At 49.6% G+C, this 24,765-nt stretch overlaps 1 protein-coding gene across 1 annotated transcript; it reads left to right on the forward strand.

Moving 5' to 3' along the window:
• The first annotated feature begins 1,376 nt into the window (after positions 1–1,376).
• LOC144947207 (nicotinamide phosphoribosyltransferase-like) lies at positions 1,377–23,098 on the forward strand. Its single transcript, XM_078876394.1, has 11 exons — positions 1,377–1,498; positions 10,578–10,734; positions 11,187–11,290; positions 12,522–12,650; positions 13,053–13,211; positions 13,775–13,905; positions 14,666–14,894; positions 15,294–15,413; positions 16,098–16,238; positions 16,775–16,900; positions 21,799–23,098. Exons 1-11 carry the CDS (start codon positions 1,451–1,453, stop codon positions 21,928–21,930), a joined length of 1,476 nt encoding a protein of 491 aa, XP_078732520.1. The 5' UTR covers positions 1,377–1,450; the 3' UTR covers positions 21,931–23,098.
• Positions 23,099–24,765: the final 1,667 nt, after the last annotated feature.

The raw sequence follows: 24,765 nt of genomic DNA on the forward strand, positions 1-24,765 counted from the left end.
TACTCAATTAGATTCGCACAGGGCAGCAACCATCGCCCCCACCACCCCCAAACTGCGAAAACCTTCCAGGACTCTCCTGAAAAGTAGTCACGAGACTCGGTGAGGCTTTCTTGGGGAAGCGAGCAATACAAACGTATGGGGACCTTTCATGCCAGTATCATGCCAGTATCAAAATATAACAGTAGGTTTTACCCTTTCTGGAAATAAAACAGGTGTTAGGATGTTAAAACACCAAACGTAATTCTTTTTTAATGAATCTTGTCTGCATTAACCACGCGTACTTGTGGTGAACATGTAAACAAAAACGTGTTCTGATAATTATATATATGGCATTGTTTTCTGGTCTAACACTTTGAGATTCAGATCAAAAAAAATCTGTCTCTGGTGTGGACCAATCAGTTTCAAAGACACCTCAATAATAGAGGGTTTTTTTGGGTCAGATCGCGTAAATATATAAATGTGTCGTTAAAACCCACCACCACCCGTCACAGCCAACTAGTAAGGGTTGTCACGTAAACAGAACGTGGCCAATTCGTCACTAGTGTGTTGGAGAGCCAAGCCACAACATTTACAATCTGAGTACGACGTTTCGCCAGTAATTACAACTAGCTTCATCAGGCGACAGACAGTTTTGTGGAGAAGTCCACCTTTTTCGTTCCTCGTGTAGAGGCGGAGATGTGGTGACCACGCTTCTGCGCCCTTGCGCAAAGTGGGGGGGGGGGTGCTAATAAGTCAACGTTCATTATGCATGCGCATTGTGCGAGCACCTCCAAATGATTACGGTTGGCTAAGTAGACGTTCAATATCCATACAATATTCCATGTATGAAGGAGAGAGAGAGACGTGCATGTACGTATGATCTGTGGAAAAGGATTGTCAAGCAGTGCCCTCTAGCGGTGTTTGGTGGCAACTGGTCATTCCACATTACCAGTCCCCTCCCTCGCTAAACCAGTCGCTCGAGACCTTCTCCGGATCGAATTCCTGCCGTAATCTCCCCTCCTCCCCTCCTCCTCTATCCCTCCATCCCTCACATTCCTTTCACGTTACACAGGCGGCTCGCACCCAGAAGCTCGTCACTGACACCTCATTGCCCGCCCCTTATAAATATACTTTACAGAGAGTTGCCACAAAGGAGGTCGTCCACTCTGGCTGCAGTTGCTGCTGCTACCGAGTACAGAGCAACGAACCCTGTTGAACCCCGTGACATCAGCCCGCATATACACACGTACACACACACACACCTACCCACACACACCTACCCACACACATCTACCCACACACATCTACCCACACACATATACCCACACACACACCTACCCACACACGTACCCCCACACACACCTACCCACACACACACACCTACCCACACACACACACCTACCCACGCACACACACCTACCCACACACACACACCTACCCACACACACGTACCCACACACATACCGTCGAGATGGACGGTGATGAGTTCAACATACTGCTCGCCACCGATTCATACAAGGTGAGGCAGTGTCACTGACATACAGCACACACACACACGTCTACATATATGTCCACGTGTCTAAAGCACGTGTGGGGAGCGGTGGCGCAGCGTTTAGCGCACGCGGCCAATACCAGTAGGTTGGCGATTATCTGAACCTCCTCCCCTAGGTCGACTCGGCCTCAAATGAGTCCTGTACCCACTTGTAAACATCACAACTGGGGAGACAAAGGCGATCGGGCGTGGTGTTGATCACCCACTCGTGTGCCCGTTTCGGCCTTAATAGGTGCTCGCTAACAGCACTTTTCCCAACAGCCTGCTCGAGACAACACGACGGGAGTACATGGTTTGTGTCTTCATGATCATGATGATGATGTTGATTTATATCCTGGCTATATATATAGGATGCACATGTCTTGCGGGTTGCATTACGTACAACTGGGTGTATTGCCAGACTGGCCGCGATATGCAGCGATACGATATTTGTACAGTTAATACGATTATCACGATATCGTTTTTCCACCGCCACCCCCATTGCATCCGCCGACGGCTCCGCGTCGCGTCTGTGCTATTATCTAATCCCGGAGCAAAAAGAAAAACTTTCTAAAAATCTAAACATAAAAAAAATTACCAGGTAAGGCCCCACTGAGCTGTATCGCTCTTGTTCAGAAGCGACCTGGTAAACACGAACGATAACCCAATGCAGTGGCTTATCGCGTGGAAATGTATAGTAGCAGACAAATACTCTAAACCGGTGGTTCTTATTCTAAACCTGGGGTGCATCACGCAGCCCCTGGGGGTGCAAGACACGGCCACATTTTTTTTGTTTAAGGTAACACATTCCTGCGGAGGGAGCTGGTAGGAACGTTGGGTTGCTCAGTCAATGGCCAGGGTCAACAGCGGCGTGGTGTATTCCGCAAATATGCCCGACTGTGAGGGCGGGCACAAGCCGGCGTGAGTAGGTTAAACTTTGAGGTTTATCAGGGCACCACGGGGTGACCAGCCCCTCCCCACCCAGCCCCACCCCTCCCACCCAGCCCCTCCCCACCCTCCCCACCCAGCCCCTCCCCACCCTCCCCACCCAGCCCCTCCCCACCCAAACCCCACCTTCCCCACCCAGCGCCTCCCCACCCTCCCCTCGCCACCCAGCCCCTCCCTCCCCACCCAGCCCCTCCCCACCCTCCCCTCTCCATCCAGCCCCATCACTCCCATTTTTGGATGCACGACGGACGGACGGACACAATAATCTCCTGTGGGCTAGTGAAACCAGGAGGTTCCTACCAGTATCATCAAAACACAAATTAAGCACGGGCACGTAAGTAAAATTATTTGGTTTCATCAAACCCTAGGTGTTTATACATTATTGTTTTTAAGATTGAGAATCAAAGGGGTGCAAGGCTGCAGTAAATGTTAAGAACCACTGCTCGAACGTGTGATGTTGACTCTAAATGTGGAGGGAAAAACCAGAAGACCCAGAAAAAAATCCACGCGACCACGGGGAGAGAGACACGTAGGCCTCGGCAAGGTAAGGTAAAAGGTAAAAACAACGAGCCTACCTTCACCCTACCTTTTACCCTTACCCCATACAAATTACCCGATCACAGGGTAATTACTAGGGTACTACACATGAAAAAGGTTTATAACAGGTAAATGATAGGTATAGCGCGTTAATCATATAGAATACTCTTGATGATTCCAATTTTAAATGGAGGCCACGGACTGCGCCACGGAGCTTTTAGCGAGCGGCAAACAAGGTGTTTACCAGGTAATTCTTCGCGCTACCTTTACCCTACCGGGTAATTCTTCCGCGCTAACTTTTCCCTACCCTTTACCTTACCCCTCGGCATGTCGACACTTTCACCCTCTTACCCGGTACAAAGGGTAAATGACCTTACCTTGCCGAGGCCTAGAGACACGCACACTCCAAAAATACAACAGGAGTCAGGATTGGGATCGAATACACGACCTCCTGTATACCAAGCGAGGTAGTTAACATCTCTTAGCCACTGCGGTACCTGATGCAAGTTCTGCACAGTTCACCCAACAACATAAACCGAACGTATGCACGAACATGGTGGTCCAGATGTCTTAATTAATTGACCCCGGATATATTTCTTCCTTTGCATATTCATTTCTGTTCAAAATAAACATTACTTAAACAAACATTATGCTTTAGAGAATTAAATGAGGGCCACAATATATCTGGACCACCCTGTGTACATCATCGCTGCGACTTCACAACCTTGCCATCAAATCAGTGCTGTCATTGTTCACTGAGGTGGTTGAGCCAGACGATTGCGGCAGGAGGAGCGCAGCGGATCGCTGTGATGATTCCGCTGTTGCTCGGGCGGTGGTGGCTTCTTTTGGGCACTGTTGTATGTGCGATGTAGATACACATGAACCTCATGGCGGTACCCCGGAATTATAGTACCCCGGCTCTCGCATAATGTCCACGATGCAGTCATGTTTAGTCTGTTGATGGTCGGCGATGTGGCAATCGACTCCTCTCGACGAGCTGTACACGATGCACTATTCAAAGTTAAATAGTGCATCGTAGCACTGATTGGTACCCCAGTCGCGGAGTTAAGTACACCCCTGGAAAAAAGTGACCCCGGGGTTACCGCCATAAGGATCATATACATAGGTACATGGGCAGCGGTTGTGTAGCGGTTAGCATGCTGCGCTACGAACCCGGCGACTCGAGTTCGATACCCGCTCACGGCCAACACCGGTGACGATTATCTGAACTGGTCCTGGGCCTCCCCGAGGTCGACTCAACCTCAAATGAGTACCTGGTGCGGTGTGTATAAACATCGCCACTGGGGAGACAAAGGCGGTCGGGCGTGGTGCTGGCCACCCACCCCCTCGTGTACCATTCTGCCCTTCATAGGTGCTACTCGCTAAAAGCACTTGCTCCAACAGTCTGTGCAGGCTATACGGGGGATCTTTGTATTTGTACAGAAAGTGGACTCATCGCAATCCGTTTAAATCTGCACGGGGATAGGGCGTTGCTACCTTGCTTGAGGCGTGGGGTTTTCTCCAGGTGCTCGGTTTCCTCCCACACGTGTTTTGCAATAATAATCATAATATTAAACACAACTCGTCGTTAATAGGCTAAAAACATCTTACAACTAAACATTCAATGTAGAGACAGGACCCTCCTGAAAACCAATCCTACCACTTGGTGTGGCTCTCCTGTATAAATAAGTCAATGTTATTATTTGTGAACCGAGCCATTGAGTCGTTACACATTCCACGGTGCTGTTAGGGGTGGTGATCACATTCAGCGCACACTGACCGGGGATATTTTATTATTCCATTTGTACATCATGCGTGTATGTTGAACTTCTTTCGCACCGTACGTACCCAGCCGTGCTAATGGGAGGACAACAAACAAAACACTAAAACAGTTAAAAAGAAATGCGTTTTCAATCTACATTTAAAAGTGCAATCTGGATCACCACCATGTACAACCCGTATCTGCTGCTGTGGTTTGTGGAGTGGATGAGGTTTAGCGGAGCCCCATGAGCTTCACGGTGGAAGATCACAGACCGGGCGATCTCCTGCGAAGTCGGGGGCTCCTGAGCGAGACAAGGAGTTCGTGACTTCTTGTGAACTCCACTCGGCTTTCCAAGCAACAGCAGCAGCATCGTCATCAGAGTAGAGAGGCTCTTATTAACATATTACTATTTGATTCACTAAATAAATAATGATCTCGACAATGAAATAATTTCATCAAATCAAAAGGATTCATTGACAATCGTTTACCTGTCCCGGGAATAGCGTGTTTCCTGAACGCCTGTGTCTCGACAATTACAGCCCTTGACCAATACACTGCTGGATTAAGGTCTTTCCACGCTGTGTTGTTACGGGGGGGATTGGTTGACAATACTTCACCACACTGGTCAGTGCGGATTTGATGCTTAGCTGTGGGCCGGAAATCGAACTCAGGTCGCTGGATTCAGAGCACGATGTAGTCCCAACTGCGCCACCGCTCACCCTGCAATGCAAGCACAATGATTAAACTGTCGCCAGGCTAGAGCGCAGGAAGAGCGTTCGTAAAAAAAATCTCAACACATTCGTAAATAACACTGCGTGTGTGTGTGTGGCCTTTAAATGAAAAAAATATATATAATAGGCGATGTTTCGGGCAATGGCCCTTCATCATAGCACTTGTGTGTGTGCCGTGTCCTTCATCACAGCACCTGTGTGTGTGTGCTGTGCCCTTCATCATAGCACCTGTGTGTGTGCTGTGTGTGTGATCTTCATCACAGCACAGTTTGTACTTTTGCACCACTGCTAATGAATGCAGCAGCATGACCGAATGTTTTGTATTTGTGTTGGAAATTTTCTCCCAAATTTATTATGGCACAACACCTATGAAAATAGACTGACAAAGCTGCCCGACTTTTGCGGTGATTGGGGGAACATTTGTTGAAAGTACCTGTCTTATTTCACAGTTTTCACTACAGTATCTGCATATGAAATGACATCGGTCGATGCGTTAATCGTGGACCTTACACAGTACGATATACCCCTCATTGCCACATCCCTAGTCATGAATACGCGACAACGATGGCCCAGTGTTTGCTACCGTCGGCGGAAACTATAAACGGGTTCAATCCAACAGCGCATACACAAAAAACCGAATGGGCAAGAGGCACTCAGCCTTTGCGCATTATGTCAAAACCAAAATGCAGTTGCTGAAGAACTGCATCGTGACCGCTGTTTGTTAACCCGAGATGTTAACTCCCTCGCCTGGTATGCAGGAGGTCGTGGGTTTGATCCCGACCCTGACGCCTGCTGCTGCTGTATATTTGGAGTTTGCGTGTCTCGCTCCCCGGGGTCGCGTGGCTTTTATTCCGGGTCCTCCAGTTTTCCCCTCCACATTTAGAATCAACTTGTGTTCAAGAGTATTTGCCTGCTATGCATTTCCACGTGGCGACGATAAGCCACTTCGTTGAGCTCTTATTTGTGATGGCAGGTCGCTTCTAAAAAAGAGCTACACAGCTCGGTGGGCCTTGCACCTGGTACAATAGAAACAGTTTAGGTTGGTTTAGAAATAATATAAAAACAGTTTCGTTTTCAGTTCAAGGTGAAATCGAGCGATTTTGACTGCTGCTTGCAACGACAAAACGCGAGCTTAGTTTATCGACGGAACCCTTTTGCTGTTGCCAGTATCAAGATCCTGAACTTTGTGGCCTAATTGAAACCAAACTTTCTGTGGTCTCTCCCCGCACACGCTCGTGTTGTTGTTATTGATGATGATGTTGTGGTACAGTGGTTGTCATTCATTTGCCCTTTAGCCATGCGCCAACATGGTAAGGACAACGCGCACTGTGCCAAACATGCTGTTATCGTTTTGTTACTGTACATCACGGACGCCAGAAGGCCCAAAACACACAATTTAAGAGTTGTAGTGGATAAAACAAAATTTGTCAATACGTTTCTTCAATTAAGAAAGGTTATTATTATTTAACAAGTGATGAAAAATAAGAATAGTTGTTTTACCTTTTATGGCAATAAAACAGGTGTTAAAATGTTCATTTTTGATACTGGCAAAAGGGTCCCATAGATATTGTAAAGAGGTTGGCAAAAGAGACAATGGATGGGAATTTCCAAGGAGAGCAGTGCGCGGGAAGAAGCAAAAAGAGCTGTGATGTGATCTGCAGTGTGGCGAGTGGCTGAGTGAGTGGCTGAGCGAGTGAGTTGTTGTGACCTGCAGTGTGGTGAGTGGCTGAGTGAGTGAGTGAGTGTTGTTGTGATCTGCAGTGTGGTGAGTGACTGAAAGAGTGAGTGGGTGAGTGGGTGTTGTGACCTGCAGCGTGGTGAGTGGCTGAGTGAGTGAGTGAATGGGCGAGCCAGTGAATGGTAGAGTGAGTGAATGGGTGAGTGAGTTGTTGTGACCTGCAGTGTGGTGGTTGAACATAGCGTGGATGAGACAAAATAGTCTGTCTGGTAGACCAAGTCCTTAACATTAGTGGAGAACTATGGTAGTAGCGATAAAAGAGTGATCATGAGGCGACTGACCGCCCATTGAGTGAGTGACTGACGTGAATATGTGAGTGTTGAATCGTCAGTCACATCGTCCACTCGATCAATATTGCGCCCCATTTGGCCTGAACATTGTTTGCCCATGTATGTGTGTGTATGTTTGAAATTCGCATTGATACAGCAGTTTAATCATTTACACTTGTGTATAACGTATTCAGCATTATACATGGGTACAACTCTATTTAATCAAGCAAAGCGTGGGTGCTCCCATCGATGAACGTCTATGACTCCTACTGGACATCTGTGAAAAAGAGCTTACTAGCTCATTGGATTTTTCCGGTATGAATGCGTAATTATGATTCCTTGTTCCAACACGTCTGGCCCGTGTGGAAAAGTAGGCCAAAGATTCCTCGAGAGAAGCTCTCTCTAGCTCCAGAAAGCTTCTCTCCAGACTGTCGTGAACCAGAGACGGTCTGTTTTGGTAAAATTTGAATAAGTGGAGATATTGGCGATACACCAGTGCAGCATAAAACACCGGTCCTCATAAAACAGTCATAGCAATCTAAATTTGAATCAGCAAATCTGTTTATCAGTCTGTAATTGACCCTTTAACCAAGTTTGATGCAATTTTAAGGTTTATTCAATCAACTAAGATTTGCAACAACAAAAAAGGTCAACATTGACCATTGATTTGGGTCTGTGGAATCGAGGAACCCCTCGACCAAGTCGAGCGCACGAGGAGTCAAATCTGCCTTTGGAACACGGAGCAGCCAATCGTCATCAGGCCGGGTGCTGCTATATGGCAACAGACCGTGAAGCTTCATGTTCAGCCGCTCGTAATGTTTTGTCTTCCGACTGCTTCGACATCATGAGAACTGATTTTGACGAAAACCCCACGAGATTTTCTGACCGGGGTTGCGAATCACGGGAAAGTAAATGAATATTGTGAAAAAAACTATTTTTTATTTTTATATACCGCGCACCACATGTGTACCGCCAATTCGTAAAAATGTGAAATGAGCATAAAAAGTCGAGAGAGAGAGACGCGGGAGTGAGCACTGGCAGAGCACGTGCATTGCCGAGGAATCCAACATAACGGGTCATCGCCAAATTGCCATACACATGCACAGGGCAGCAACTGCTTTGGTAACTCTGCTTGGTTGCCATGTGCTGGCTTGCCGGGAGAAAGCGTGAGCTGACGCACGTGCGTGCTACTGACGCTCGCGCCGGGAGCCCGTGACGACAGGGATGGCCCCGCGCCTGGTGGGTGTTGCGTTACTCAGCGCCCAGGGGTCACAGATCAGACTGCACACCCCGCCACAGGCTTCTATTTACTACTAAAATGAGCAAAGAATGTCTGTGTGTCCCGCGTGTGACTTCACTCCACGTCGACCAGCCCCCCTCAATAATAATCATGAACAGGTGACGTCCTCCACATGGACCCCCCCCCCCTCATTAATAATCATGAGCGGGTGACGTCACTCCACATGGGGGGGCGAGGCGCCTCCTGCCCCCTCCTCAGCGTCAACTTACAACCCTCACTACAAAGGTAGAACCCTCACGTCACGCGATCTCTGTAACGCTGTTGAGACGTAGAAGTAAAAAGGACGTCATGATGAACAAGGGATTATAACCTTTAAAAGATATAAGTCTGTCACCGTGGCCTTAAAAAAGTTGGTCCAACATGTTTACAAAAATTGTCGACATGCCCCCAATTTTTTTTTCACTCCCCATCCCCCCCTCCCAAAGTTGTATTTTTTTAATTTTGTAGGCATTCATGCCTATACACCATACATACAATAGAGTCAGTAGTATCTACAATAGAGTCGGTAGTATCTGCACACATGGGGGGGGGGGGAGGCGGGATGAAGAGGACATCAGTGGCAACGACAGGTGAGAAGTCCTCCACAGGAGCTAGAATAAGGCGGCCTGCGGGGAGCTTATCGTGTAACAAAACTGTGCGCTCCTATGTGTTAAGAGTCTTTTTTGTCGCTCCACTGCTGGATGAGTGCCTCTGCACGGCTCGTCAGTGCCGGGTGGTATGCCGGGGGGGAGGGGAGGGGGGAAAGTGGGGAAGTTCGGATGTCACGTGCCACTGATGTTAGCTGTTAAAGTTCAAGAGGCCAGGCCGAGTCTGATTACGCCAGAGGGGGGACCTGGTGTCGCATAAATGGGCACAGCAAAAAAACAATAAAAATGAGAACAAAAATCAAAATCTAAAAACTGTACCACACAACTAGGAATGGAAATCGTTGCACGAACACAATTGGCGACAGTAAAAATTACAAAACTAAGCCGCAGAATCCATCTGAGTCATGGTTAGACTCCTGCAATGATCTCCTCTTTGGACTTCAAAAAAAAAGAAAACTTTAAAATTCTCGCGCTCGCGAGGATCCGGAACAACCCTTGGCTCGAGTCGTCACCCGGTCACCAACATCTACCGCCAACTCGGCCACTGCTAGAGCCGGTTCGCCAGTATGGTGCAGAATCCAGGACATTAATAACATTTTGGCCCTTCCGACAGCTCAACGAGAAAGCGTCACACCCCAGGTCCGTCGTGAGCTGAAGGTTCGCTTCGCCAGCCTAGTTGGAAACCCGTTCAGCCAAGGTCTACCGCCAACCGTTCTAATCTGAGGTGCGGGAGGGAAGGACAACAAACTGAACACAAAAAGCAGATTTAAAGAAATTAGTTTTCAATGTAGATGATTTAAAAGTGCATACCTCCAGTGGCCTAATATCGGAAGGAAGAGCATTCCAGATGGCTGCAGAAGCGCATCCGATAGCACGCGATGCGGTGACCACCTATCAGGTGGGCAGCACATCGTGACTGCGGCTCCTTCCAAGATGGAAGAACTCCAAACGTGAATATACACACGTGTGCTCCCGGTAGCCGAGTTCAAGCGAACAGATTGACCAGGAAGCGCCCCACAGAGTCTTTGGAACCGTGGTATTGGATCGACATTGGACAGATTGTTGTTGTTATTCAGAGAAAGCAACGGTCGAGAATGCGTTCGTCTGGGAATCCAACCACTTCTAAACACTGCTTTCTTCCATCCCTGCTGCCGGTGGGTGGACCCCCCTCCCCCCTCCACCATTTCTCATACAGGTGTCGCACTACCGGCAGTTTCCTCCCAACGTCACCAAGGTGTACTCATACTTCGAGTGCCGGGGGAGAGGTCATGTCAGCAGCCAAGCAGAGCCCCACAAGTTCACCGAGTCGGTCTTCTTCGGGCTGCAGTACACGCTGAAGAAGTACCTCTGCGGTGAGTTCCAAAGCAGCTTCTGCAGGGTTTATTGCTACTCCCTCGGTGACTGTTGCTGGGATCACTCGTTGAGTCCTCCACCCGTGTTGAGGTATCACCCAGACACGGACGTTTTCGTTTCAACCACCACCACACTGTTCAACCACTAACACACTGCAGGTCAACAGCTCACTCACCCACTCACTCAGTTACTCATACACCCAATCTCCCACTCAGTCGCCATACTGCAGGTCACAACAGCTCACTCACCAAGTTACTCACGCACCCACTCACCCATTCGTTCACCATTCACACGAACGCGTCTCAGGAATGTAACCCCCCGTTCGTCGAGGACTGCCTGTACGCGAATGGGCAGTGTGCAAGCAGCTGGTAAGCTTGTCGCGTGTGCCCGGTACCGAGATGACATGAGGAGATGACAGAGCTCGGAGACCGGTTGGACTTGTTGAGTGCAGGTCAGGTGGTGACGAGGGAGAAGATCCAGCAGGCCAAGGAGATCTACCAGCTGCACTTCCAGCAGGACATCTTCAACGAGGATGGATGGAACTACATCTTGGAGGTGAATGTGGGCGGTTGTTTAGGTCCAGGTCCAAACTCGTGTTTGCGAATGACCTCCTATCAAGTCGGTATATTCCAGTTAAAATTCACCTCCTTGCTGTGTTGCTTCGTTGGCATGCGACGGATTGTTCATTAGCTTTGATTTTGCTTGCGTCTGTTCGTCCCATATTATCTCTGATTGAATCGGTATCTTGCCATGAGGCGGAGATTCCACTTTGAGCTCCCCTCCACCCCCCCCGGGTCCGTGAGCCCAGACTAGATGCAGTTCGATTTAAGTCTCCCCCTTTTAAGTCGTTTTGCAAATACGTCGTCACTTTATGATTAACACCGCCGCCTGAGTTTTGTTGCCTCAACCCCATACTTATTTTACTGACAGCGGTGCCAGGGTGGCGAGATGTTAACTACCTCGCCTGGTATGCAGGAGGTCATGGATTCAATCCTGACCGTGGCGCCTGTATATTCGGAGTTTGCATGTCTCTCCGTGGTCGCTTGGATTTTTCTCCGAGTCCTCCGGCTTTTCCATCCTCATTTAGACTCAACGTGCGTCCGGTACTACCTGGGGTGGCATAGCTTTCGCGGCTACAATTTCTTTGTGTGGCCAATATCAGGACATGATATTGCTAACCACTTTGAACAGAGTGCGGTTATCAAGTGATTCCCTCACATTAGCCGTATGCATGAATTCTAAAGTTTTGATCACCTGAGGCGGTACCCATTTCTGCCCGAGGTTCTAAGACCTCCCACCCCCACGTTAGAGAACAGTCCACAGAAGCGGATATCGTCAAAGTACATCTGAGATTCCTTCATGTTGATGGATATTTTTTATTTTTATTTTAGCAGGTAAGGCCCACTCAGCTATATAGTTATTTTTCAGATGCGACCTGGCCACATATGATAGCTCAACGAAGTGACTTATCACGTGCAAATTTACAGCAGCCAAATACTCTAAACGCAGGTTCCTACTCCTACCAGGCAAACGGATTCCACTTAGTCATTTCCATTCGAGATGGTGCCGGATGGAAGCATGAATATGACTATGATGACGACGTTAATGACGACAATGATGATGATGATGCTATGTTCATGGCAGCTGCACGGGGGTTGGCTCCCAGTTCAGATCACGGCGGTGTCTTGAGGCAAGTGTGATGATGACGATGATGATAACGACGACTATAATGACGATGATTACGATGGCGATGATGGTGATGATGATGATGCTGTGCTCGCGGCAGGAGCATGAAGGGCGGCTGCCGGTTCGGATTAAGGCGGTGCCGGAGGGAACCGTGGTGCCGCTGGGGAACGTGCTATTCACCGTGGAAAGCACCGACCCCAAGTGTTTCTGGATCATCGGGTGGCTCGAGGTGAGTGGGGCGCTCCCAACCCCCCCCCCCCCCCCCACTGCCTGCAGAGCCCCTCGGTGATGGGTGGTGAGATTTTATCTTCCACGCCTGGTATGCAGGAGGTCGTGGGTTGTGTCCTAACCCTGGAGCTGTATATTTGGGGTTTGCATGTCTCTCTGTCCCCATGGTCGCGTGGATGTTTCTCTGGATCCTCCGGTTTTTTGCTCCGTATTTAGAATCAATATCACGCGTTTAGAGTATTTGGCTGCTATAAATTTCCACGTCATAAGCCACATCGTCGAGCTATCAAATTGTGGCCAGATCGCTTCTGAAAAAGAGCGATGTAGCTCAGTGGGCTTTACCTGGTTAACACAAAAATAGTAAAAAAATAAATTGTTTGTTTGTTTGCTCTACCCAACACAGACCATCCTGGTGCAGACATGGTACCCCATCACCGTGGCGACGAGCTCGCGGGCACAGAAGCAGCTGCTGGCGCGCTACTTGTGGCGGACGGGCGGCAGCCGCGCCCTGCTCGAGCGCCAGCTGCAGGACTTTGGGTACCGCGGGGTCTCTTCCCAGGAGGTGGGGCTGACCACTGAAGTGATCGGACAAAGACGGTCACCGCATTTGCGCGTTTTCAGATGCGCTTCTGCAGCCATCTGAAATGCTCTTGCTTCCGATATTAGGAAGGCACTGGCACTTTGAAATTTTAAATGACTCTAGATTCACAGCTCATTTCTTTAGAACTGATTTTTGCTTTTAGTTTGTCCTTCCCCCACACTTTTGATTAGCATGGTTGTCAATATATGGTGTGAAAGAAGTTCAACATACATGCATAGACTCACACAGAGACCCATAGACTCACACAGATATTATTTACAGCTATGAGCTTCTTTTTCAGAAGCGACCTGGCCATAAATGATAGCTCAACAAAGTAGCTCATTATGTGTAAATTTAAGGCTGCCAAATAATTTAAATCATCTAAAAGCATGTTTCTAAATCTGAAGGGGAAAAAAACGGAGGTTTTTTTATCGTGTGTCCCTTCGGTATGCTTTAGAGCATTGCCCCCTTCGTCTCCATTAAATCTCAGAGTGCGCCGGTTTCCTGCCACGTGCATAAACACCCACCAATTGGCGCGATCCCAGACAGCGGCTATCGGCGGCGCGGCGCACCTCGTCAACTTCAGAGGCAGCGACACCATGGCCGGCGTGATGCTGCTGCGCCGCTACTACGGCTGCCCCATGGCCGGACACTCCATCCCCGCCGCCGAACACAGGTGACCCCGATCACAGCTGCGCCTCTGGAGAGTCGTCGCCTGTGCCACTTGTGCCACGTCTGCCACCTGTGCCACCTATGCCGCCTGTGCCACCTGTGCCACGTCTGCCAACTGTGCCGCCTGTACTGCCTGTGCCGCCTATGCTGCCTATCCCATCTGTGCTGCTTGTGCCACCTGTGCCACCGGTGCTGCTTGTGCCACCTGTGCCATCTGTATCGTCTGTGCCACCTTTGCCACCTGTCCCACCAGTGCGGGTTCGACCTGGGCAGGCCAGGAAATGGCAGCTGAGTCTGGGTGGGCAAGGATTGATTTGTACTGCGATCTGGTGGCGGTGGTATTGTGTCGAGCTTGAGTACGGGTACGATCAATGATTGGTTTCTGCTTGGGTGTAGATCGTGTGGGTATCAGGTCAGTTAGAGCTCTCCACCATCCAAAATCAGGTTGTCACCTGGACAAATGTGCCAACTGATGTTGTGTTTTCTCCAAACTGGTGGCAAAAGCAAGTGATATTTAAGAATTTTGCATATGATGTGTCGTTGGTGTTAGCAAGAGCTCAGATCACTGAGATCACTGAGCTCTGAACTCAGATCACCAAAATCACCCAGATCAGATTTGGTTCCTTTTTAGCCTAATAAATATCAACAAATATCCACTGAGCCACCTTGGTGGACAGTGAATATCTGCTGAGCCTCTTTGTTGGGAACAAACGGTTGTTGTCACGGTGGGACCCACCGTCGTGGTGCTGCTGTGCGGCCAGCAGCACGGTGACGGCGTGGGGGCGTGAGCGGGAGGGCGCGGCGTTCCGCCACCTGCTGCAGCAGTTCCCGTCGGGCGCCGTGTCCGTGGTGAGCGACAGCTACGACATCTTCCACGCGTGCCGCGAGCTCTGGGGCCGCGAGCTGCGGACGCTCGTGGAGGAGCGCAGCCTGGTCGGGGGGCAGCTCCTCATCCGCCCCGACTCGGGTGACCCTGCCGACACCGTGCTCAAGGCAAGGCGAGGCAGGGCGACAGTTGTGGTGGTGGTGTTGGCGATGACGGACGAGTGTATGTATGTTGAACTTTTTTTGCACCTTACCTAGCCAACCGTGCTAATCGGAGGTGCATACTACCACTGTAGCGACAGTGGAGTGAGAGTGTCGTGACAGTGGTAGTTGCGGTGATGGTGATACAGAACCGGACCCCATTGCCAATCGTGGCCTAGAACTGGGCCATTCCTGAGCTAGTTGCTGTTCCCGTAGCAACATTGCACTCTACTGACAGACCGGGGGCAGCTGCCACCGGGGGTCCCCTTGGCTAGGCTGTGGCAAGACGCTTCCAGACGTCCTGCATGGGAGGTGCAGCATACACATAAAATAACGACAACGATGATGGCAACGTTCGCTCCGCAGGTGTTGAACATCCTGGGCAAGGCGTTTGGCACGGTGGTGAACGAAAAGGGCTACAAGATGCTGCCGGATTGCCTCCGCATCATCCAGGGCGACGGCATCGACATCAGCTCCCTCAAGCGGGTCAGGAGAGATCCCCACTGGGTGGCCCTCACTTCCGTGTTCCCCGTGCCCCCCTCCGCCCACTCCTCCGGTCCTCCCGCTCGTTCTGTCCCTTCCCCCACCGGCCCTACGGACAGTGGGGGACGGCGCACCCCCTGCCAGCGATGTCGGTGGCGTTTCCCTGGCTATGCGCATCACGTCCCCTCTCAGAGACGTCCGTGGTCGTGGCTTTAATTCCATTTGGAGCTGTCCGTGATATTTACTCAAAAACGTGTTAGTCCGTGGGCGATGTTAGTCCATGGGCGATGTTAGTCCGTGGGCGATGTTAGTCCGTGGGCGATGTTAGTCTATGGGAAATGTTAGTTTATGGGCAATGTCGATCTTTAGGCAATGTTAGTCTACATCTCTATCTATATGAGTTGTGTCCTTTTTTAAAAACGTCGGCGATCATCGCCTTCCTTCCATTTAGCGCCGTCCATATTACTCAATATCATTGTATAGGATGCTCCTTCCATTTGCATCCAGTTGTTCAAGTCGCATCTGTAACTTAATTCCGTGCCTTCCTCAGCTACTTGTGGTGCCTAATAATTGTCCCAGTCAAAACTCACTTATATTATTTATCGTTTTCTCATCACATGTTCGAGATATCCAACGTTGCCTTTTTTATCGTTCTTGTTATGTACATGGCTCGCTATCCACTGGCAGGTTCTGGACGCGGTGGAGAATGCCGGCTGGAGTGCTGCGAACCTGTACTTTGGGAGCGGAGGTTCCCTGCTGCAGAAAGTCAACCGCGACACCCTCAACTGCTGCTTCAAGTGCAGTTACGCCGAGTTCGACGGACAAGGGGTGGGCGCCAATGGCAAAAATCCCCCGCGTAGCCTTAACGGACCTTTGGGGCAAGTGCCGTTGGTTAGCGAGTAGCACCGAATGAAGGCCGGCACGGCGCACGAGGGGGGCAGGTGGCCAGCACCACAACCAAGTGACAATGTGTGCACACCGCACCAGGTGCTCATTTAAGTCTGAGTCCATCTAGGGGAAGCCCAGGTCCAGACAGACACGTGTACAGATACAAAGACAAAGAGCCCCCGTATAGGCTTTTAATAGACTCTTGGAACAAGTTCTGTTAGGAACTGTCTGCATATGATGTTAAATTAATGGTCGTTGTAGGATAGTTGAGTGGTGTTGCATTCGGTGTTTTCTATAGGATGGGTTGGGTGCTGTAGGATGCTCGGGTGCTTGAATGATGAGTGGTAGCAGCAGGACAGGCAGGTGCCAATGTGTTTAGGTGTTTGCTATAGGATGGGTTGGGTGCTGTAGGTTGCTTGGGTACCTATGAGATATCCTGGTGGAGGAATCGTGGGTTTGTGTGTGTGTGCCTGCAGGTCGATGTTTACAAGCAGCCAGTGACAGACCCCAGCAAGTGCTCAAAGCGGGGACAGCTGTCCCTGCAGAAGACCATCGATGGGCAGCTGGTGACCGTGGAGGGCGGCAAGGGAGATCAGGACACGGTAAACGCGGTGGCAGGGCGCGGTCGGCGTGCGGCCTGAGGAGTCACGGTGGCTAGGAGATGTTTACTTCCTTGGCTGGTATGCAAGAGGTCGTAGGTTCGATCCCGACCCTGACCCTTACTGTATATTTGGAGTTTGCGTGTTCTTTCTCCCCGTGGCCACGTGCATTTTTCTCCATGTCCTCCGGTTTTTTGCCTCAACATTTAGAAACATTCGTTTAGTGTTATCTGGCTGCTATAAATTCCACATGATAAGTAACTTCATTGTGCTATCATTTGTGGCCAGGTCGCTTCTGAAAAAGAGCTACATAGCTCACTGGGCCTTACTGGTAAAATTTAAATCGATCATAATTTAAATCATTTATAGTTTTACACGAAATGCCCCATCACGTTACTTTTTCGGAAATGCTGCAAAGCCAAGAGAGATGAAGGTCTTTTTGGGATGCCTTTATCCAGGAGGAAATAGATCATGAATTGAGAATATATGCATAATAATCTAAATGTTTGGTTGTATATAGCATCCTTGTTTATACAAATTGCATCTCACAAACACTGAGGAACCACAGACAAGCTGGTAAGCAGCCAAGTGGTGAACCGGTGCCAACAATTGCCTAAGCTCTGCAGTGCCCTATATATTAAGATATTTTCAGCCAATGAATGAGGGTTTTATAGATGCGGGAGGAAACCGGAGCACCCGTAAGAAACCCAGTGCATGCGAGGGGAACATGCGGGGGTGACGAGATGAATTTTGCCGCCACTTTTGGGTGTTACGTCTTCCTCGTTTGCGCAAATGCACGGATACACGAGGATGCACTCTGTGGGACCACTCGCCAGTCACTTTGGGTCGGGTCGATCACACGGATGATCGCACATAATTGGATGAATTCCTGCCGGCTTCTGGGTTACTCCTCATATCCGGATAATGGGCGCGAGGTGCACGTCCGGACGACAGAGTTGGGTATCGTCGTGGTGGGTAATGGGAACTATCGGCCCTCGCAGTTGCCGAGCTGCAGGCTCAGAAACATAAAGCGTCCAGCAACAAACAGCGCTGTTGAAGTTGTAATAGGTGAGAGTTATCACGTGTGTTGATAAGTAGGGTTGTGAGAGCGGTGAAGGGGGGGGGAGAAGATGATGGCGTGAGGGAATTCAAAGGTGGAGCAGTGTGAGTGAAGAAGATGAAAGAGAAGTGAGGTGACCTGCAGTGTGGTGCTGTTGTATGTGGATGGTCTTACAATATTTATGATATTTAATTTAATTGATTCTCGCAAGCTCGTGTCTAGGAGTTTTATTTCGATTTAAAGCTTTCGTGACTGCAGGGATTCATCTTCTTGGTTCTTTCGGTAAAGTCACGTAGAAGGGAAGTAATAAAATAATAAAAATAAAACATAATAAAACAATTCTCCCTTCTAGGAGTTTTCTTACATCAATTATATGACCACCTCCACAATTGACACCAGGTTCATAGATCTGTCCAGCAGTACAGGCCCTTTCAAGCATGAAACAGAAATAAACCACTCAGTGCACGACAAATCTGAGTATTTAATAGATCAAAGTATAAACTAGTGCCATAATCACGTCAACTCTGCATCATTATACTTCTACAGTATACATGAAAACACGCGACCGACTAACGCAACTGTAGGAACCAAGATATGATAAAGACAAATATGAATGTCTAGATGTATAAGCAGCTAACGTATGAGCCCTCTAAAGTACTCCCCCTCCCCCCTTTTAGTGATGTTATTAAGTATTGTTATAAGTAGACAATATCTGTTACAAGGCAACCGCTAGATGCTCCCTCTGTGAGCGACCACCAATATCTCCTCTGCGCAGGTGACGTTAAGGCAGCAGTCTCTCGCCATTCTTGGCTTGCAATCACTCAGACAGTCTGCAGCCGGCCATGCCTCTGCATGCACTGTCTCAAGGCTGCCAGCGAGGGTGCAGTTCGCTCCTTCGGTGTGTGCTGCACTGGAGCCACAATCGCTGATGAGGCTCGCAGACCGCTGGTCGTGCCCGCGCTGGTGTAAGTCAGATGCCCATCACCCCCCCCCCCCCCCCCCACGTTGTCTCCAGTGTCAGGCACGAAGGTTTCTGCACCACTCTGACCTTTCACCTCTCAGGCGATAAATCAGACTCGGTATGCCTTATATCACTCACAAATCAGAGACGAATATTTTATGCACTCGTGCAATATGTAACAATGTGCCCACGTATATGTATTGCACTCCTTAACAGATATATCAAAACCAACCCACATTTGCAACTACTGAAAAATACGCAAACCTTATGATATAGCCTTAGCCTTAACAAAATATGGGAACGCACCAGCGTTAGAACTGAAAAAATTACTCTCCAAGAACTTAAAATAATGCAGAAAATAGACTTTGTTTTTCCAACAAAGTCTGTGCACAACAAGAAACAATTATTTTACCAGTAATTTTTTAGAACAATTATCGTTTTAACAGTCAATCCTCTTGGTGAGGTAACCCATGGGAGCCATGCCCCTTGGCATAGACTGACTTGAGAACGTTGAGTTTAATATTAGATGGCAATTTCCAATCTTTAAATCACGCCCCTTCTCATTAATATGAATTACTGTTAATGCAACTAGACCATGGGATGATGTAGAACCTAAGTCTTTAGACTCGGAGGCTGGATGTTATAACCATGTGTAGTGAGCGACTTCCGAGACACGAAGTGGAGAGGGCTCCTTGTTTATTTCTCACACTTACAGGCACAATCACTGAGCGAAACATACATATATATGGGGCTATGCATAGCTGACCCATCCACACAGCCCCATCATCGGCATCTAACTATATAGCTGGCTGACTAATATAGCGACGACAACAATGGTAGCCTACAGCGGATCGGCCATGCGGCCGGATGATGAAGAAGAGATTACGGCAAAGACAGCGACAGCAGCCAGGACCCGGACCCCACAACAGCCCCGAACCTTCGGTCACGTCCCCCTATATACTCCTCGGCGTGGCCAGGCCCCGCTTCCGGCCACGCCCCCTTCTAGAACCTTCAAGCAGGTTCCCAGAGATTCCCGACTAACCCCGAATTTAACCTTTAGCCCAGTTACGCCCCCCTTATAGTTGATTATTATATAACACACCCATACCCGTGATTATCCCTCCTGGTCAACAGATGGCACCCTGTCATTACACATGTGTAGTAGCATAACGCGCGGGGTTTGCAAACAGCCGGTGCATTTGAGGGCGAGTAAGTGCAAGCGTCAAGACATGGAGTGGCCGCCAGAGAGGCGCCTGCAATTAGGGGGAGAAGCAGTAATGAAGTGGGTGCATTTGGGGACAGGCAGGTGCGAGCGTGGGAACACGGGGTAGATGCCGTAGAGGCAGGAGATGGAGATGAGAAGAGAGCACATGCAGGAGGCACCGGTGAGGCGCCCGCTTAATGGGGAGTAACTGAGGACCCTTAAAGAGGAGGGGGGTATAAAGGTGTGTGCGTAGCAACTCGGGGTTGTTGGTTGGAGCTGAAGGAACGAAGAGGACAAGAGCCGGGGAAAAGAAGCCTGGGACCTCACTCTCTACACCTCGTCCCCCCCAGCGGTGTTGGCTGATCCCCCGCTGGAGGCATGGACGGGGTGGAGGTGTGAGAGAAGAGTGACAGGCTAGCAGAGTATTAAGTGACAGGCTAGCGGAGTATAGAGTGACAGGCTAGCAGAGAGAGGGAGTTCTGAGCAAGGGTGCGTTGTGTTAGTGTAAGGAGCATCCATATGAGATGCGAAGTAATAAAGTGACACAGGAGAAAAGCTAAGTGTCCGTGTGAATACACCACTGCACATGTATGATGTTTGCTACTTCTTGCAAGTGTAGTGACTGACTCAGAGACACTAAGAGTAGGAGGCACTCTGTTTATTAGCAGCCTTAACAGTTCACACAGAGTAACTACAGCTCCCAGTCAGGGCAGCTGGCAGACTGCCTGACTGACGACGCCGAGCAGGTGAAGACGTAGATGGCGGTGAAGACTCCTGCAGCACGACGAGGGGATCCCACTCCAGGCAACAGCCCCGAGCTCCTGCTCTGGGGGTCCCCTTTTATCCTCCTAGCGTGGCCTCGCACCGCCCCGGCCACGCCCCCTTTCTAGAACCTAATTGCGGGTTCCCGGGCTTCCCTCACGTGCCCCTTCTGTAACCTTTCCCCTACATCCCTCTCTCTGGTCTATCATGTGACCTGCTGACAGCCATGGCTGCTGTAACTACAGATCCCCTTCCCTGCCAGCAACAATTATATGCTACCAAGTGACTGATTCTATGTCACTACACAAGGACCAACATTTTAACTAACTTATTTCTGACAAAGGGCCTATGTCCCGTGAAGTTCTCAGGTGCGATTTCACTTTTATTTTTCTAGACGGGAGAATGAAAGCCTCCGTTTCGAGACCATAACTCTGCTGAGAGGAATGAAGGCCCTGTTAATGAGTGCAACATATCTGTCGTAAAAAAGCGAGAAACTTAAAGAAACTTGTGATGAACAATTCTAAATCTAATATTCATTACATATTCATTATCATAAAGGGGTACAGACCGAGCAGTGAGTGGGTGGGTGGGTGAGTGATTAATTGAGTGGGTAGGTGGATAAGTGAGTGAGTGGGTTGTTGTCACCTGCAGTCTTGTGGTGGTTTGACACAGCGTGGTGGATGAGAATAAACCATCAGTGTCCCATAGATCGAGATTTTAACGCACTCCTATCCTGTGCTGTACACGCCGTGCGGTGACGCCATGCAACATGCAAGGCATTTTGGGAGGACCGACCCCTGTGGTCACATTCACACCTATTGCTGTCTGGAAATCACCGTTTGTGTGTGCGTGCATTCCTATTCCTCCCGGCCTCTGACCGTCTCTCTCTCTCTCTCTGTCCGTGCCATGTGCAGGATCTGCTGAGAATCGTGTTTGAGGATGGACAGCTTCTCCGGGACTTCTCTCTCGAGGAAATCCGGGTGAACGCCGCCCTCCGAGAAGAAGATTTTTCTCCCGACCCCAACCCCGACGTCATCCTCCAATGAATAACCGTCGTCGACTCTCGGTTATCTGGGGCAACGGCGGCGGCCAGGATAAAACGACAAAAAAGAATACACAAACTCGGGTATTGCAAAAGCGGCGTAAGGCACGTGATCTAAACAACCGTACCAGCGGGTTATCCGGGGATTGTAGCCCCGACGGAACGAAAATGCGGAGATTTGCGGAACCCGGAGATTTGCGGAACGCGAAGAGAGTGCGCGGTTGTCCGGGTCGGCCTGCGCGTCGAGAATTTCTCCCCCTCAAGCCTTCGCCACACTGCAACTCCTGCATACACCCGCCGTAATGCCCGTGGCACCCGTGGCATTGCCCGTGGTAGTGTGCTTGGCACAAGCTCGACACACGAAATGCTCAACTCGTGGAGTGCAGGCGGCCATGGCGAACAACTTGGTACGCTCATTCGAAATAAGCGATTAAGATAAGTCTCTGAAACATTTCTAGCATCGTGGTCCAAATTTCCAATTTCCACCATTTTATAAATGTACTTAATCGGTAAAAGCCAGATGAGCAACATTGGCCCGGCTATTCAAACCTAACTAAACTAAACTTTTTATTTTACCAGGTAAGCCCCACTGAACTATATAGCTCTTTTTCAGAAGCTACCTGGTCACAAATTATACCTCACTCGAAGTGGCTTATCATGTGGAAATGTAAAGCAGCCAAATACCCTGAACGCACGTTAATTCTAAATTTGGAGGGAAAAACCTGAGGATCCGGAGAAAAATCCACGCGACCACGGGGAGAAAGAGAACACGCAAACTCAAAATATGAGGGCATTGTCCGGGTCGGGATTGAGCCCACGACCTTCTGCATACCAGGCGAGGTAGTTCACATCTCGCCATTTGCTGGCCGATGCTGCATCCAGCTTGCACTGCACATGGTGGACGGCTGCCACCGGGGGTCCCCCCTCGGCTGGACTGCCACAAGATGCCTGGAGGTGTCCTGCATGGAGAGCGCGGTACAAATGCTAAGTGACGACAATGGTGATTACCCCCGTAGAAGGGGGGTGACAATGTAGAATGTGCCATCGATTAAAGTATTTGGTTTACGTGCTCCGACGTGCCTGCGGTCACGAGTGCATGGAGTCACTCGCCCCTGGCAAGTGAGGAGCACCTGATAAATAGAAGCGGTGACACGCGTTGAAAAAAAAAGACTTCGCTATTTCTTCACAAACGCGGTTGATTAACCCTCAACCAGGATAACTACGGATAGTCACGAGTTAGACGTACAAAATGTGACAACGTTAACGTTTTTATTATCATAATCATGATTACAATTGCTTGTGTGTTTTAAATTTCTTTTGAAGGTATTTCTGGGAAATCTTTTTTAAAGCTCAAATGTTGCGAACCTCATTTTAATGTGCTTGTGTACGTGTGCGCCCGCACATCAATTAGCAATTCAACGCTTCATCGAAACTTCGATGGAGAGGCTTGCGCTGGCGATACGTGCGGCGAATCGCTCATCCAGGAGACGGTTATGCAACAGACAGCAACACTGGACTCGCAATCCAGTGGGTCAACGGTTTGATCTCCAGGCGCGGCAGTTGAAACAACGTTGCAATTTTTTTTCTTAAATTCACCCCCTCTGCGCCTCTGTCCACCCAGTGGTATGGATATGTGCATCGTGGTCGATCAGCAGGTTATGCGTGGGTGTGTGGGTCAAGTGTGTGGGTGCTCACACCTCTTTTAGATGTCTGGGCCCAATGTGGGAGAGTTGGCCAGAAACCTCCCTAGTGGAGGCCCTACGACCAACAGTGGCGTGAGCGAGCCTTGACCTTTTGCCTCTGTCTATAAGCACACAAGTTAAACGGACCTCTTACCGTTTACTTTGGAAACATGGTTTAGAGCAAAGCATCTCAGGGAAAGGAATTGCATGGAGATTATGAACTATACATACTATTAAACTTTTTTTTATTGTAAGTGCGGAGTGATTTGATTGAAATCGGCTGTACGTGTACGCATGCGCGCGCGTCGACCGACGTGGGAATCGCGCCAGGTCGGTCGGCGCTTCAACCGGGGGTCGTGCAACGCCGGAGATCGACCCAGCGACAGCTGCGGGACAAACTCGGGCTGCCCCCCCCCCCCAACCCTCCTCCCGACATCGCGTTGCCATAATTTCAATCGGCTCAAGTTTGACTGATACTTTGGGGGTGGAGCCAGAATTGCACCGTTGCCAACACGGTAAAACGTGCAACGTTGGGCTAACGATGGAATATTCTTGCATCCGTTGGTGGAGCATAAACCCCCATTATCACGCGGAACTTCGGTCATCTTCGCAGCAGCGGCTTTTTTGGCTGGCCGTCGGACAAGGACGGTCACCGCATCACGCAGCGCTTTCTGGAACGCTCTTGCAATATTAGGAAGCTACTGGAGCTGTGAAGTTTTAAATAATCTAGATTGAATACTGCTTTCTTTAGAAATGCGTTTTTGTGTTTAGTTTGTCCTTGCCTCGCACCTGCAATTAGCACGGTTGGCTACGAATGGCGCGACAAGCATTTCAACATTCATACAACTTTGGACTAACGTTGGACTAGCGTTCGATGTTTTACTGGGGATTTCGCTTCACAGGCTGGCCTGAATTTCCTACAGAGCCGGTGCCAGGCGGATGCTGAAGGGGGCCCTGCACCACCAAATGCCCCCACCCCCCCCCCCTGGCACAGCCAAGTTCATGTTGCTCCCTAGCGGTGAATCACTCGCTGTGATGGTGGCCCCCCACAACAACTGTTCTACAGAACCCCCCCCCCCCCCCCCGTGAATCTGTGAGGAGCTGGAGCCGGGCCTACGCAATGGCGGACCCAGGATTTCAGGTCGCGGGGGCAACCC

The sequence above is a fragment of the Lampetra fluviatilis genome, chromosome 44, assembly GCF_964198595.1.
Source record: "Lampetra fluviatilis chromosome 44, kcLamFluv1.1, whole genome shotgun sequence".
NCBI classification, from domain to species: domain Eukaryota; kingdom Metazoa; phylum Chordata; class Hyperoartia; order Petromyzontiformes; family Petromyzontidae; genus Lampetra; species Lampetra fluviatilis.